The sequence below is a fragment of the Protopterus annectens genome, chromosome 5.part0 (assembly GCF_019279795.1).
Source record: "Protopterus annectens isolate FY-2018-M chromosome 5.part0, PAN1.0, whole genome shotgun sequence".
Classification (NCBI taxonomy): Eukaryota; Metazoa; Chordata; order Ceratodontiformes; family Protopteridae; genus Protopterus; species Protopterus annectens.
The window spans coordinates 1,312,723,457-1,312,740,008 of NC_056735.1; the positions used below are offsets into that span (position 1 = coordinate 1,312,723,457).

A 16,552-nucleotide genomic window follows, 5' to 3' on the forward strand; every position below is an offset into this window, starting at 1 on the left:
GTATGGCTATAACAGACTAAGTAAGGACACAGTAAATCATGGTATGAAAGCAAGAGAGGCTGCATATGTGTGAAGGGAACTATGAGATGTAGAAAGTTTTATGACTTTCTATAGATTAATTATTGATTTACTGATTGGTTTCTAATACCTGTGTTACTTCCCCTAGGGTTGTTGTCCATTTTCAGGGAAAATCTGAAGTGGCATTTAACAGATGTCAGAAGTATGGAAAATGCACTAGGGGAATACCCCTACTCTTTTTCATTTAATACCATGGGATCTTTAACATGAACTTAAGCTACAATCAGTGATGGTGGATGGGTCCTTCTGACTCTGTCATCCAAATGGTGACAACTCAGAATAGCACAAAAGAAAGAAGGAAAGAAAAAGGTACAGGAGAACATATGTCCCTTATGATCCCGTTATAACTGATAAACTTCCAGAAAATTCTGCACCTATCAGAAAGAGCAATGTTCATCATAAAAAACACTGCTACTGGAATCCATAATATGAATAGGAGAAGCTGAGCATTAACATTCGTCCCCTGGCCAGATATTTTTTGTGGTCAGGTGTCACTTTACGTACATTCCTCCATTCTTGCACTGTATCTGTTAACAGAAGCCCAGCTACAAAGCAGACAACCACACAATTCTGTTCTTTTCCACAGCTTCCTTGTGGCATACAGAGCTATAGTACCAAGTTTATTATCTTCAGGAAATCCAAAGGAAGCCTCAAAAGCTTGAAACAACATAGCAAAGCAGAAAGGAGTTGTATAAGAACTGTCTGAGAAAGCAGTAAAAGATATTTCAAATCCACATATCTTTTCTCAACTATATATCACAGCATGTTTTAATCTGCTCAATCTAAGAATGATGTTGCAGTAATATTAATTTGGTTTACCTTTTAAGTATGTGCAGCTGCATTTTTGATAATTGCTGATGTGATCTTGAAATGTTCTGAAAAATAATGCATAACACAGTAATTTATTACACTGATAAAATACAAATGATAATAAAAGTAAAAATGCAATAATAATGATTTCATAAAACCTACTGCACTCAGTTTATAAACAAAGAAAAAACTCAACAGGCCATACTATAGTCTTACAGACAGTACTCTTTGAATCCCCTATGGACATAACTTAAATTTCAATAATTCTGAGCAAGAGATGGGACTAATGATGAGATCCATTCCATTACTAACCTCAGTGGTTGCAAATACTGAAGCTCATAATCCCCTAGACAATAAATGCCAAGAATAGAACCCTCAGCTTCACAGTGGTAAATATTGCTGTATCACCCTCATACAAAAACTGATGCAGCCATGATGGGGTACAGTGAATGAAAATGTCCACAAGCTTGAAAATAACACATCTGCAGTCTCACAATGTAACAAATAATTCGATAGCATCCAGAATGAAGAACCATCATTTATGGGATAGTAACAAAGGACCCTGGACAACCCTGTCTCCAGATGTAAGTGTTCCATTTTGAGATGGGGCAGACAATCACCATTTGTTGTAAATCTTTTTTCAATAAATTGTATTATACAGTGCATGTCAGGTCACTGTAGGATCACACTGAAGAGCTGTGCTTGTGGATTTTCATAAGGTTCTGAGATTTCTTAGTCACATTTCATGCCACCCTTAAAATAACCACCTGTAACAATTGTAGTTAAGTTCTGTCTCATATCATCAGAGGCTCACTGTTGTAAGCAAATATTATTATTTGTATTATATTTGTACAAAGTATGGAGCTTTTCTTCCTGGGATCCATTGAAAAGGGATTATTAGTACAGCTGGATTATCCCAGTTAACAAATGTTCATAAAGATAAATAATGTTCCATTGAAGTAATTAACAGTGAAAATGAGAGGCCACCTTCTATAATTCAGTTCATTGCAGATGTAAAAGCACCATGATTTATGTGTTGCATGCTATAGCTATGCTTGTATTATCAAAACCAAATGTAGGTTCACTAAAATATATGGCAATGGTCGATGCAATGGTGATTATATAACATCAGTTAATGTGTCTCCTTTCCATGCTATACATATTATTGGGTCTATGATTAACCATTGAAGGTTCACTACTGTAAACCTATGTTCCTTGAACAGAAAACAGTGAATGTTCACTTAAGTGAACATTCACATCAGCGAATGGTTTACACAGGGAATGGGATTAGTTGGCCACCACCAGGAAATGTGCCCTTTTCCTCATTATAGTGTGATCTCGGAGTTGGAGTACATAGTAAGGGATGGGTGTGGGGGGTGTAGTTTGGCATACTGTGGTGTGTGTGATGGCCAACATTTGATCATCACACACACCAGGGGGACTGCATCCCCATATTTCCCCTTACTATACATACCAACTCCAAGATTGCATTACAGTGGGGAAAAGGACAAATTTCCTCGTGGTGGCCATCTAGTTTCCATTCCCTGTGTAAACCATTCACTGATGTGAACATTCGCTTAAGTGAACGCTCAGCATTTTTGGTTCAAGGAATGGAGGTTTGTGGAGCCTTTGATGATTAACCACAGACCCAATAGTATTCACTTTAATCTATCATCGGTGATTGCTTGTCAGTAAATAATCATATTTGTGAATGTCACAGAGTGTTATTCACCTTACAACAGTCAGGTATATCATGTTTTGACAGTGATGAATGATCAGTCTTTGTGCATACTGTCAAATGTATGCACATTTAGAGTATCTTTATATGTAGATAGACTATGTATATCACTTATTGCAAGTCCAATGCAACAACACAACTATCTCCTTTTCTTACCTAGGAATGCATCTTCCCCCTGCTACAATTATTTGTACAATGGTGCTGTATCTTTTTGGACAGACTATGTTTCCAGACTTAGCATTACATTTTCAGGATTCTGATACATAACAGTTTTGATGACAATTATTTTTGGTCCTGTTCCATTGTTGAGTACTATTTGCATGTTATTTTGTTACAAATTCTGAAGGATCTGAACTGACAACAGTTCTTCTAATTCCTTCACAGTGATATCACTGTACATAATATGCAGTAGCGTTCTTTGATAGTAATGGCCATAGGTGACTTTTCTAGGTGTGCTTGTTGGTAGGTTACATTACTGTCTAATAACTGTATTCCAAGCATGTGTGTTTCTGATTAGCAACATACTTGCTTTTTAACTCTGTCACCAGACCCAGTCTTTCTGATTTTTTTAATAAAAGGACACCCCCACCCTCACACACACACACACACACACACACACACACACACACACACACACACACACACACACACACTACAAGGCTGGGTGTGCTTTTGTCTTCACAGTTATAGCAGCAGTGCAGGTATGATGTCTATATATAAGTGAATGCTCTGGGGAGACTTGGTATTCCAGCATATGACTTCATAAAACAGCATAACAGAATAGCAGGAGAAATACATTCCATCACTGAATATGGGGACATTTTCTTGGCTCAGAAAACATGCAGGGGTTTATGTTCAGGTTAATGTTACTTAGCAACCCGCAATGCCTTACATATTTACTCATAATGCCTTGGAAGCTAGCTGTAATTTAGATAACTTAAGACGCTAAACATCCAAGAAGGTGGGGATGCAATGCTGGACAACCCACAGATGTTTGACATGCTAATTAAATTATTGAAAAATAAATATAAAAATTGCTTTGACTACATATCTGGGGATATTTTTGTAAAAAATCAACAGTATAGAATCCATGTCCAGAACAATAGTTTTTTTTTTTTTGCTTGAAGCAAATTATTACTCCATTGATACAACATAATGTATAAAATGCTGGAAAAATAATCATTAATAAAACTGATAGATATGAAAAGCGCATTTATGTATTTATTGAAAAGTACAGTTGGTATTATTTGCATTATTTTCCGAGCTAATATTTCACCAGACATAACATGTGAAATGCTGGAAAATATAAATGAAGCTGGAAAGAGAAAGAACACTGAACAGTCTTCATAGTCCACAGAGGGTTAACTCAGAATGCTGTTTATTGGAAGGCTGTAGTACTCTGCAAACTACCATCACAGAAGCAAGAGAAGCTCCTCCAAAAGCAAGGGAACATTTGTATTTCTAAAATGAATTAGCATAAAAGGTTAGAATGAATACATATCGTCAAAGAAATATAAAACGTATGCATAGTATAAAGAATACAGACAATAACACCATCCATAGCAGAAAGAAGCAGAAAAAGCAGTCAGGAAAGAACATTTCTGAATTAAAATGAAGAATTCTAATTTGAGTTAGACAGACAGCATACTTTTTAGATATATAATAATCCATCAAAAGCAATGAAGGAAATAGTCAATAAATGAAAGGTTTCCTGACTTAGCCCAAGATTTTATAACCACAGAGACTATTGTATTAGTTAGGGCGTTACAGGGGGCAAAGCATTTTGCAGTGTGATGTAGGCACATTGTCCTGGCATAAAAGAAGTTACTGCAATTGCCAATATGTTTGGTTGTCTCATCTAACCCACATTTGTTGAGAACTATATTTTGGTAAGAACCATGTTCATGCAAGGAAGATGCTGAAAAGCGGACCACTCAAAATTCATCTGTAGGTATAATAAAGGCTCACAGCTGAAGAAGAGGATTTGGTCATGTACAGAGGTGAGACTGATACTAAAACCATCATGGCAGAGCTTCTCATCAGGAAAAGCATGCCAAAAAACTTCATAAGAGCTCTCGGATAGCCATTGTGTAGAAGGATAAGGACATAAGAATCTATCAAAACTCTTGAGCTGGATTATAGGTTTAGGTGCTAGGGGAACATGCATGGATAGATGAGAGTTAATAACTGATGTCACCGCACCCCCTTTCATGGGTTGAAATGGTATGTTACACTCAGAAGCAGTGTGTATGGAGCAAGCTCTAAGTGGACATCACTGCCACAGCATGAGGACTAGGATTCTATAGCATAAATTGCCTGATTTACAATTGATGTGTACAGCTGTTCTCAGTATTTTAGATGAATGAAATACCTGATAGCCTCTTGTCTCTGACAGGAATGCACAGATCAGTAATCAGCTGTGTCAGAGGACTAATGAGCAGAGACAAATTTATGGACAGAAAGAAGCTATTTGTTTGGATAACAAATGAAACTTAATATAGTAAAGTAATAAATAGTAGCTGATGTGTCCTCTGAGACAACAGTAGGTCACTGAAAGCCCTCTTGCACATAAAGTTAGTGAATACATTAAACAACCTTGAAGGAGTCATAAGGAACAGTGGCTAGACAGACGGCACAGGGAGACATTGTAAGTAGACTGCACTTAGAATAAATGTTTATCGGTCATGTTCAACAGGAGTCAATACTGGAGCAAATCAGTTTCATTAGCTGTGCAAGTTGCATTGCTGAAAGTCTACAAATAAAATAATAACAGAGAAAGAAATGAATGAGGTGTTAAAAAGTGGAAAACAGAGTAGCTGTGCAATAGTAATAATATCTGAAGAACATCTGAAGGAGGGCGACAGTAGCAGCAGCGACAAAATCAGAAGGGTACTGAGATAGTCATCTCTGGGTGGAGCAGTGGTGTAGCGGTTAGCTTTATCGCCTCACAGCGAAAGGTTCTCTAGTTCAATTCTTGGCTAGGGTGCCTTCTGTGTGGAGTTTGCATGTCCTCCCTACATTTGCGTGGGTTTCGTCTAGATGCTCTGAATTCCTCCCACATTCCAAAGACATATACCTAGAGCAATTCTCCCCAGGCTTCCACTTAAAATGAGGTTGTTCCCAGTAAACAAACAAATAAATAAATAATAGATAAATAAAATCTAAAGGTAAGCAAGCAGTGAGATGAAGAGACAAAGAAGAGAAGTTCACTAATGTCATGAAAGAAAAAGATGAACTTTCCAATAAAAAAGGAAGTCATTATTCATCTGTATAAAGAGCTAGTAACCTGCATTTGGGGCAATGTATGCTGTTTTGAAGGCTTCACTTTCACCAGTTCCAACACAGAACAGAGGTCGTACAAAAGAGTGCAACAAAATCGTAGATGATTTTCACCAAAAACCACAATGAAGTCTATAACAGTTCAATAAATGTACGAGGTAAGAGGGCTACATGGTTTCAAACTGGATAGCAATTCACACCAAGAAATACTGTGCAACACAAAGTTCAAGGCAAATAATCATACAGTCATAAAGTCTGCACAGCCAGGAATTAAAACCCAGTGCAAGGTTTACTCCAAAATCCAACAACACAAACAAGATAAACCTGAACTTATTCAAGGGAAAATATGTGCAAAAATACATAAATGCATAAATATGAACTGCTTAGAAATTATAGATTTTTTTCTCTTTTTGCCTGAAGAAAAAAACAGTTTGCACTGCATGTTATATTTAAGTCCTGGCAAAATTACCTTTACGAATATGTGATTGCATAATGTTAAATTGAAATTAATGACATCCTTACTTTCAGTGAGCCACCATTAAAGAAAGACAGAGGGCCCAACTCCGAAAGACTTCCTCTCAGTGAAAGTGTCCACTTACACTGAGGGCAGGCTGAGAGCAAATTTTTTTGGAATCTGCTCTCCAGAGTAAGCTTGTTTGTAGATATGCCTTACACTGAAGTAAATCACTTACACTGAAAGCAACTCTTTCGGAATCTATCCCAGAATGACAAAAGTTAAGTCTTGGTTAATAATGTATTTCAGGATATTTTTTTACTTATACAGCCCAATATTTTGCCTAGATATAATAAACAATCATGCATTCATTTTACATGTGTAGCATGTCTTTACTTATCCTATGTTCTATACATTTTGGTCCCGTAAGTGTTAAACAGACAGTCTACATTAGAAAGGAAATTATTAGCTTTACTCTTGTTGTCAGTTCTAAGAATATTAGGGTAAACAACAGGTCAATGGGATCATGAAGATGTAGTAAGTGTATGGAATCTTTGGACACAGAAAAAAGTATGCATGATACTTACAAAGAAGTTGGATTGTAATGACTGACATTATTAGAATATCGAAATAAACATTTAGCTTTTTAGAATGTTGAACTGAAACAGATATCCTTCAAAGAACTAAGGGCTAATAATGTATTCATTTATTTATGCACTTTGATAGCCAGTCAATTCCAGCAGGGTTAAAGGTATGTTCACTGGAGGCCCTGGAAGAAGAGTTCCAAAACAAATTGCAAATTAAATACATTCAAGAAAGTGTAGATTTAATGTACTGAAGCAGTGGTATAAATTACAAATAGCAATACAGGAAATTTTGATTCAAAATATGTAATACAAAACTAAAAAGGAACACAGAACACATAGATAAAATTAGTGATTCATAACAGTGCACTAATTTGGGAATCCAATGAAATAAGTCACTTGCATAAGTTGGATGGTAGATGAAAACTATGGCTGTAGGGCAATAGCAATGCATTAACTGAATTACTGCAGATTATATTCATAACTTTTCATTATTTATTAAGTAAACAACTTGCTTTAAACACCTAAATCCTATAAAATATAGCAATGTACATTAATTTAGGAATCTAACATGCACAAGAAAGCCTACATCTAGTCAGGCTTCTTTCTGCCTAAAATGGACTCCATAAAACAAACGAATAGCAACAACTGTGTAAATATATAAATAAAGCTCTCTACACATCCTCTATATAACTACCCTAATTTTCTTTTCTTGTTTTCTCTTATCCCTCTGTCTCTCACTGGACACTAACTCAGCTGCAATAATTTATTATTACAAACTCCTATAGTTCTTATAACTTCTTTTTCTGGCCTTACTACCAATGCCCAGTGATTCTTTCTCTGCTGTCTACTATAGTTATGACTGCGCTATTAAAAAATGCCTTTACTTTGTCATATACAAAGATTTGTTCAGTTAATATGGTGTTTGTAATACCACACACATGATGAGAATACTCTTCTATTTGCGTAATTATAATGGGAACAAGTTATATAAAAAAATGCAGAACATTGTATATAGCATGCACGTGTAAGTGTATGTATTCAACTTAGGGTGTTTATCTCCTACTAGTGCTTTTTCCATTTAAGTTGCACATTTATGTTCCATTATAATTGGTTTTGGCTGTATTATTCAATGCATTTCATTTGCTTTTCATTATATATATATAAACTATGTTCTGTTGTGCTTTGGAATTGAGTCATGGCAATTATAGGTTCATAGGTTAGTACTAGGCTAACTGTCCTTGTGAGCCATTGTAAGCCTAGCCAATTATCCCTTGTGAGACTCAAACCCTGCACCTTGTGTTTGTAAGGCAAACACCCTAACCATTAGGCCACCCTCCCAACCCCCCAATTATCACACACTTGCACAGATAAATTCTAGTCTACATTCAGGGTATCCCACAGGGCTCTGTGCTAGCCCCATACTTGTTCTGGTTGTATCTTCCCGATTTAAAATTTTCATATGAGGTATTCTATGGTCTTTATGCAGATGACATGAACACTGAAAAATTGATTACATCTATTAGATATAGTATCTCTGCAAAAGAAGTTGACTAAATTGCTCATTAGGTCATAGAAAAATAACATGATGATTAATGCATCAAAAAACTATGCATGTGAGATTTAGGAGACATAAACTAGAGTGTAAGTACAGCACACAGTGATTGAAACTGTGGATTTATTTATGGACCTGAATACATGGATATATCCTACTTCCATTTTTTTCTGATCATATCAAGCAACTGATTAAAGATGGTTATAAAACTATTAGCTGTATGAAAAGATGCAAAAGTCTAAGAAATCAGAAATTATGAAATCGTTGTTTGTAAGTTAATTGGGATCCAAACTAGTGTAAGGAACAATAATATTGAAAGCTTAGAAAAAAGATATCATCAATAAATTTGAAAAAGTACAGTGCATATACACAAAAAGCATCTGTGGATGTGAAAGTTTAAGTTACTATGAAAGATTAAAAGGTCTGAACTTGTGCAATGTCTCATCTAGATATTGAAGCTGACTCTTTATTCAGATATATAGGGCATTTAGAGGAAATGTACTCTGGCAGTGTCTGGGGTTATGAAATTGTAGTAGATAGGAATTGAACAACCTGTGTAGGATATTATATAAGAATTAGAGATGTACTAATTTGTTCTCTGACAGTGTAACATATCACCTGGAATAGACTACCAAATTACATTAAAGCAAGCTATAGTTTAGCTAATTTAATAGCAACTTGGATCCTTATAGTGGGAGTGACTGTTTTGGTACACTGGCGGGTTAGAAGGGCATTATGGCTCATGCCTGAAATATTTGTATGTACATGGGTATATATGGCTGAAAAGGGTCCTTGGACCAGACCAGCAACCCAGTTAAAAAGGACAAACAAAATATATAATGTTATGGTTGCTTTAAATGAGGGCATATATGTGTGCGTGTTGTGGGTCCTTCGCATTCTTCAAAGTACATCATACTTTGAAGGCATTGATAATTGTATACTGAATATGAACAGCAAATTCTAAGACGGTAAAGTAAAATGATATTTCCTTAAAGCCTGGGGACTTGTATTTTAATATCAAGGAAGAGCCTGCGTCCTCCTATGTTTGCCAGTGCTACAATTCATTTGAAAATGCATTTGCAATGAATATTATGTTGCAGCCTGTAACATACTGGAATACTGAACTGCAGCAGACACCATGGTAATGTATGTATCTACCTTTTGAATAATAAAGGAAACAGTATTCATCTGAGGCTAGGTGGCTTTCTGTGGCCCATTATTGGACTACTAAAGTTAAAGTTATAACGTTCTTCCTTCTTGCATTTCATTGCTGATAGTCAGGAGTCTATCAAATCAACTCTTGGATTGAATAAGCGTAGTTGTACTGGGAAAGAAAAGTGAAGTCATGAAATTGCTGAATTTCTTCCTGATACAGCAGTAAGGGCAGCACATGATATAACAGGTGCAGTACACATCTGAAAAGTGTAACACACAGTCAACAGCAGAGGTACAGTGCTGGGCATTAAAGGGAAAAAAAAATCTAAGAGATATAATATTTACATAAAGTTAGGTGTAACAATAATCTCTGCATTTCTGGAAGCCCTGCTAAAACAAAGTCAACAAAAGAAAGGGCTGAATTTCATAAAAAACACAAACAAAAGTATTTTTGTTAGGGAGAAGAATGTGTCCTGAATGTGGAGGCTGTGCCCCATACGCTTGCTTCTCAAAATATATAATTACAATATTGCAAATGGAAAACTACCTTACTGTTAAAGTTTTGTAGTCTTATATTAGTGCCCCTGACAGTAACGATTTGAAATTTCAGAACCCAATAGAAAAGGTCCCAAAATGTGGAAACTGAAAGGCCAAAAGCTATGACTTGTACATATTTAGTTCAAGATGCCATTCCTCAGAATATTCCCTTTTCTCCAAAGTACGTCAATCTCAAAGTTAGTATATATACGTTCAGGAGTTATGAGGGTTTGCCCCCCCCATAGGTGGGTGCAGTAGGGGCTTGCCCCCCCCCTGCAAAAATAAGTTTTAATAATAATAAGAATTTTCAAGATTCAATTTTCTCTTGTGTTTTCAGTCTTTTTTTTCAACTTTTTAACACTCAGCATTTTAAGTGCAAACATTTCACTAGGAAATCAACAATCACATTTTGATGAAAAAATCGTATCAGTTCTATACATGTATCCAGATGAACAGTTGGTTTATGCTCTGCATAAGAAACTCAGACAGTTATAGCATCACATTCTCAGGCACTGTTTTGTGTCTGCTTTTCATTTGGAGTATCAGCTTCATAAACTCCCTGTCTGTCCTCTTACTAATTACAGATATAGACTTATGCATGGTTTACATCATTCGGATTTTCATGCAGTTTGTTTTCTTTATCAGTCTGCCTTCCTTTTTGAGTTATTGTAGCTTCTAATCAGTGTGCTAATCTACTTTAGAAACTGAAAGAAAAAAATATAAAATGCATTACGTATATTACAAATAATTATACATTAGTGACGTAATATTTTCCTAGAGATACTTTTTATTTTATTGGCATTCCTTATACAATTTCCTTATTTGTATCTTTTATTTGTCAAAAAAGTTTTATGTAGGTTATGTTTCATTCTACAGTAACACTAAGGTGTAAGATCACCATGTGCATATAGTTCATATTTTTTGTAATCAGTTATTTTGCAGAACCTTTCAGTGTTCGTTGTGCCACTTGCATGTACATTGTGCCACATGCATAAACTGTGTTAATGTCGCTTAAATAAAATAAATAAATAAATAAATCCCATGGTATATATCATGCTTTCAGGAATGTAAAAATGTATATACAATAAATTGCATTTTTTAAGTTTATAGACAAAATGATTTTTAATAGAAGTTATGTGTTATGCTGTGCAATTTTTAGATGGAAGCATCAATACCTCTAGGAGGTCAGTCTGTATAAAAATGTGTTTTAATGACTACAACAAAACAAAAATGTGTAGTGAGTAAAATAATATACATCCCTTTGTCAGGGGGAAATTGTATTCACAGCTCTTTTCCTGCTGTTTTTGTGGATGACTGTTCATGTCACTAAAATTAAAGAGAAATATAAAGGCGATGTCATAGTTTGTCCTGCTAAGAAGCATTGAAAGAACAGCCTTTTACTGGGTCTGCATCCTGCCACTGGTAGAATTATCTCTTGCTGTCAACCATCACCAGGTTACTATGCCATTTGTATCTTACTTTCCTTTTCATAGGTTTCGCTATACTATTACACAGAAGAGGCCACAAATCGTTGTAGTTACTGCAGTGATTTCATTTACAATATACTGCACAAAAAGAAGTAAGAAAAAATCATTGAAATGGGTTTGGGGAGTAAACGCAGAGAACAGGGCAGAACAAGTAACATGAACTATCATTTGATTTATATAAATCTGTCTGATATTGCTTTTCTGTGGGAATCAAGTCCTCAACCACATGCATGGGATTTGTCACTTACACCCCCCCTTTACTTGGCAAAATCTTTGTCTTTTTACCCATGTTCTATATCTTTTACCTGGAGTGTTTTTATTAATTCTTTTTATATTACTATGCTCAGCATACATGATGTAACCTGTTTTGTGTATTATGCTGGATGTACTGTATTTGTATAACTTGATGTTGGAGCTTTTCTCCCCGGGCCTCCTCTGAAAATGGACCTGGTCCAGTCGTAATTTCCCAGTTAACAAATGTAAAATAAATAAAATAAAATCCATTCCAAAGTCACTGTATTGTAAGTGAAATGATTTTTCCAGTGCTAGGTCTCACAGTACTACAGTTTTCCCCAAGTTGCCAACACACAGAGATGCTTGCACAGTAACCTGTATGGCAATTTCCCTATATTCAGGATGTCTTACTATCTCTTATTCTCTGAGACCAGCAATGACAGCAAATTGTTATGTGTTCCTCTCCCTTTGCTCTATTTGGCACTGATTAAATGCTTTACTGTTCACAGACAATGCTTTGAGGTTTTACACTGATGAACTCTGATGGGCTGATAATTTCTGAGTAAACTACTGTGTATGTATTAATAATTTCATATTTATTTATTTTTCATGAGCATTTCTCTATCACTAATTTACACTCATCATTATAGTATCTATCACTGCAGTCATGGTGCATGTAGTTTTTGGGAAGGGGTCTAAGGGGGATTAGAAGAATAACAAACACCTCTCAGTTGCTGAAACTGAAGATATAACTATCCTGCAAGTGTTCTGCTACATTCAACAACTGCTAAACATGGATGTCAAATTGCATACGCAAGTTCTTTTGCAGAGCAGAAGCACTTGATTACACATATGGAATACTGATTTCATCACTGTAGTTGTGACAAGCACAATCACGCTTATATTGTGAAATATTCCTGTGGGTGGTAAAGGAATGTATGAGTCATCTCACAAATGGAATCTGGAAATATGGCGCAAATAAAAATCACTTCCTTATAAAAGCAGAATCTACTCTGAATTCTTGCATAGTTCTCACATTTTATTAACTTAGGTAATTAGTTGTTTTTAATACATGAAAAAGAATATATAGAATTATCAGTACGTGCTATGCAAAAATATTTCAGATTAAACATATTTCTAAACTCAAGGCTTCTCTTCATATATGATGTACTCCAGCTAACTGTTTGTAATGCAGACCTACTGAGGGAAGGTTTCGATACAGAATTAGACCAGTTATGTAAATTATCTCATTGATTTTACAGTTTACCACAAATGTAAGGAAGTTGAGTTCAGTTGTTGTCTGTGAAACATGTCACTGTGTCATTCTTAAACAGAAATGTGAAGTTGTATAGTGCAAATTCAAGCAAAACTAGAGTAGAGTCTGTGGAAAACATTGTATGTTCATACCATGTCAACCTCCCCACAAGTAATCATTTTAAGTACATATCGGACACATAAAACTGCAGTTTTCCTTAATTATGACTTCTATTTTTCTTTACTTTACTGAATTTGGTTAATCCGCAACAAATATAAATTATCAGTAAAAATAAACTGTTAAATTATTTTATTAAATGTATTCTTCTTATTATTCAGGTATGTGGAAAATATTAACCACAAGGCACATTGATGTAAGGTAACAGGCTGTTAATAAGCTTCATTCTGTAGTCCTAAGTTTGAGATGCTTAGCTCCCACTTGCATACTGTTTGCAGAGAGGCATGCTTGTTCCTAATGGCCTACCTGGCTAACAACAACATAACATTTATCATGTGCCTAAGTTGTTAAATTAGGTCCAATAATCATTTCCACAGTTTATTTTTTAGGTATCACACTACAACCAGGTATATTGGTAATAATCTTTATGCAATGATGTACATGGAAATAAACATATGTATTGATTAATGAAAGGATATTTCGTTATTCAAAATGTTCAGAATAAATTGAAAGCTTTATAAACATAGGAAAACATATGGCAATACTATTTTCTTAAAAGTCTGATAGTAATTAAACATGTCACCTCTCTGTGAGTATGGCCAGTATTGCTTTCTGTTCTACTAGAACTTTCATCGGACTGGGTGATTCACCTGCAAAGTCTCTTAAGCACAGATACTGGCAACTATACTTACATTTTCCTGCTTCCTCAAATCATGAATCAACTTTAGTTCAGCAGTATGTATTACATTACTGCGAGGGCCGAAAGAAAAGTAATGTGTCCACTCTGCCCTACTTATATAGCTATTGTCTTAACATCACCTCTTCCTGTATCCTATTATCTACTTAAGAAATGATTTGGTCTTGTAGTGTAATACCCATTAAAGTAACATGCCTGATTTATCCATTACTCCTTCATTTTAATGTATAGGTTTACTGTACGACCTAACTGTTCACAGGTAAGTACTAAGCTAGCTGCCCTAGTGAGCTATTTTAAGCCTAGCCAGTTTCCACCAAAGATGAGAACCAAACCCTGTATATACCCTCTGCTCCTTTCACTGACTTTCTTCTTTAGCTATATGCCATCATGCAGTACCTGTGTAATCTGTGAATCTATATTATGTCTCCCCTTTTTGTCCTATCCTCCAGTGATAATGGATTTGTTTCCTTATTTCTTCTTCTTCTTCTTGTCCCCCTTCTCTGGCATTCTCATTTTTACCGTAGAAGCTTTTTTGTACAATTTCAACTAGCTTGCTTGAATTATATCCATATACCTATATGGGCACCAGAAACTAAACAGTGCTCAAGCTCTGAATTGATCAGGGATCTCTAGACGGATATTGCAACTTTTCGGTTCATGTCTTGCCTACCCTAAGGATAACAGCACTTAAGCATTATCTTATTAGCCCTGGCTACATCTTTCTCACATTACATCTGATTATTATCTGCAGTTATCATCACACTGAGGCATTTTTCCAAAATAATGCTTCTAAGGACAATTCCTCTCAGCTATTGTTGCACTTATTATAGCCCAGGGAACATACTTTATACTTCCCTGTTTTGAACCTTAGATACTTCTTTTCAGTTATCTCTGCTAATACATTCTGGTCCCTTTTTATATTCTGGCTGTCTCACCTAACATGGGGTTATTCTTATACAGATATGCCAGACAGCAATGTTCCCAAGACCTACCACTCTGGAACACCACTATACATTTCTTCCCCATGAGACTGTCTTTGCTTCCTTTCCAGTCAACCACCATTCCACCTATTTAGTCAACCTTGATACTCCACCACATTTTTTCAGTTTGCCTATTAGTCTCTTTACTAAAGACAAGGTATAAAATATCGACCTTGTTTCACTTGTCATGGTGTAGCATAACCCCAGCATAAACCTGAACTGGGTTAAACTGACATGATTGTTTTTCAGAAACACCAATTGCTGCTTATCCAGCAGGCCTTGTTTTTTGATTTTTCCCTACTGCCTGATACTCACCAGCTCTCCTATGACTCATATGGCCTATAAGTTTCCCTATGAGTTCTCACTAGTTGCAGGAGATCATCATTAAAGCAGATATCAGGTTTTCTTTTACGCCATAGTCCCCATAGAGACTGATACACACTTTGTGATGCCAGCTCTTTCATGTTAGTTTCTATTCAACCAGTTCCAGCTACAGTACTACATACTGACTGGCAATGATTCATGCCCACTTCTTGCACAAGGTCCCATTCCCTGACCTTTGCCTGGCAGGGTACTTGACCAGGCTTGGAGGATCCCACAATGTCTCCGCCACCAGGATGGGGAAGGAGGCATTGCTCATTTCACTTCCATCCCCTCAGCCTGCTCTTTCAACATTAGGCTCCTATTTAAACCCAGATAATCTGGGCCATAGTTAGGACTTCATCCCTTATACAACAGAGGGTGATACTATTGTAAAGGTCATTGTTCTGTACAAAATTAACTAACCTTTCCAGACAGTCTTTAGGCTTATGAGTATTGGTCTAGCAAACACTACCATGTTAGCTGGTAATGAACTGTTTCATTTAACCTGTTGGTCTGCATTTAGTTTTACAAGATATTTGTTTAAATATGTATTTGTGATGTAGTTATAAAAGATTAGTCATTTAAAAACTAATCAATCAAAAAACATATGTGGCTAGTAATTGAAGTACCAGAATCCAGCCTGAAGATGCAAATGTACATGTGACATTTCTTGATGTGCCCAATGCTGTACAGAAGTGTTCAATATTTACTTTACTTAGTACATTCGGCAATAAGTGTAATACAGAAAAGCAAGAAAATATGGATTTTTTATGGAATAGGGAACATATCAAAGTAAGAAAAAAACAGTGTCTAATATGTGACAGTAAGGTGAGATTACAGAATTATACATAAGTAGCACTTTTGCAAAATAATTTATAATTTCCTTTTCATAGACATACATACATACATAAAGGGTGCTATCATACTCACAATCTGTTTTTTTTTTATGATTTAACAGAGATCACTCATACAATTTATGGTTAGCCATGGTAAATGACTCACTCATCTATTAAAACTGTTCAATTATTTTCCCCAGTTTGCTGTCACCTTCATGGTGATAAAATTTAAATGGGAGCACAGGGACCCTAATGAGACAATGTGGATGTAAATAATGTAATTCTCTCATTCCACGAAAGCATACCTTGGACAGTTTTACTGACAATATTCAG

At 35.7% G+C, this 16,552-nt stretch overlaps 1 protein-coding gene across 1 annotated transcript in view; it reads right to left on the reverse strand.

Moving 5' to 3' along the window:
- The window catches only part of LOC122801642 (ICOS ligand-like), a 181,523-nt gene that overhangs the window by 64,960 nt on the left and 100,011 nt on the right, over nucleotides 1–16,552 (reverse strand). The window contains exon 2 of the mRNA XM_044071121.1: nucleotides 898–953. Within this exon, the coding sequence (XP_043927056.1) occupies nucleotides 898–920 (23 nt within the window). The 5' untranslated portion in view covers nucleotides 921–953. The remainder of the gene's footprint in view (nucleotides 1–897; nucleotides 954–16,552) is intronic.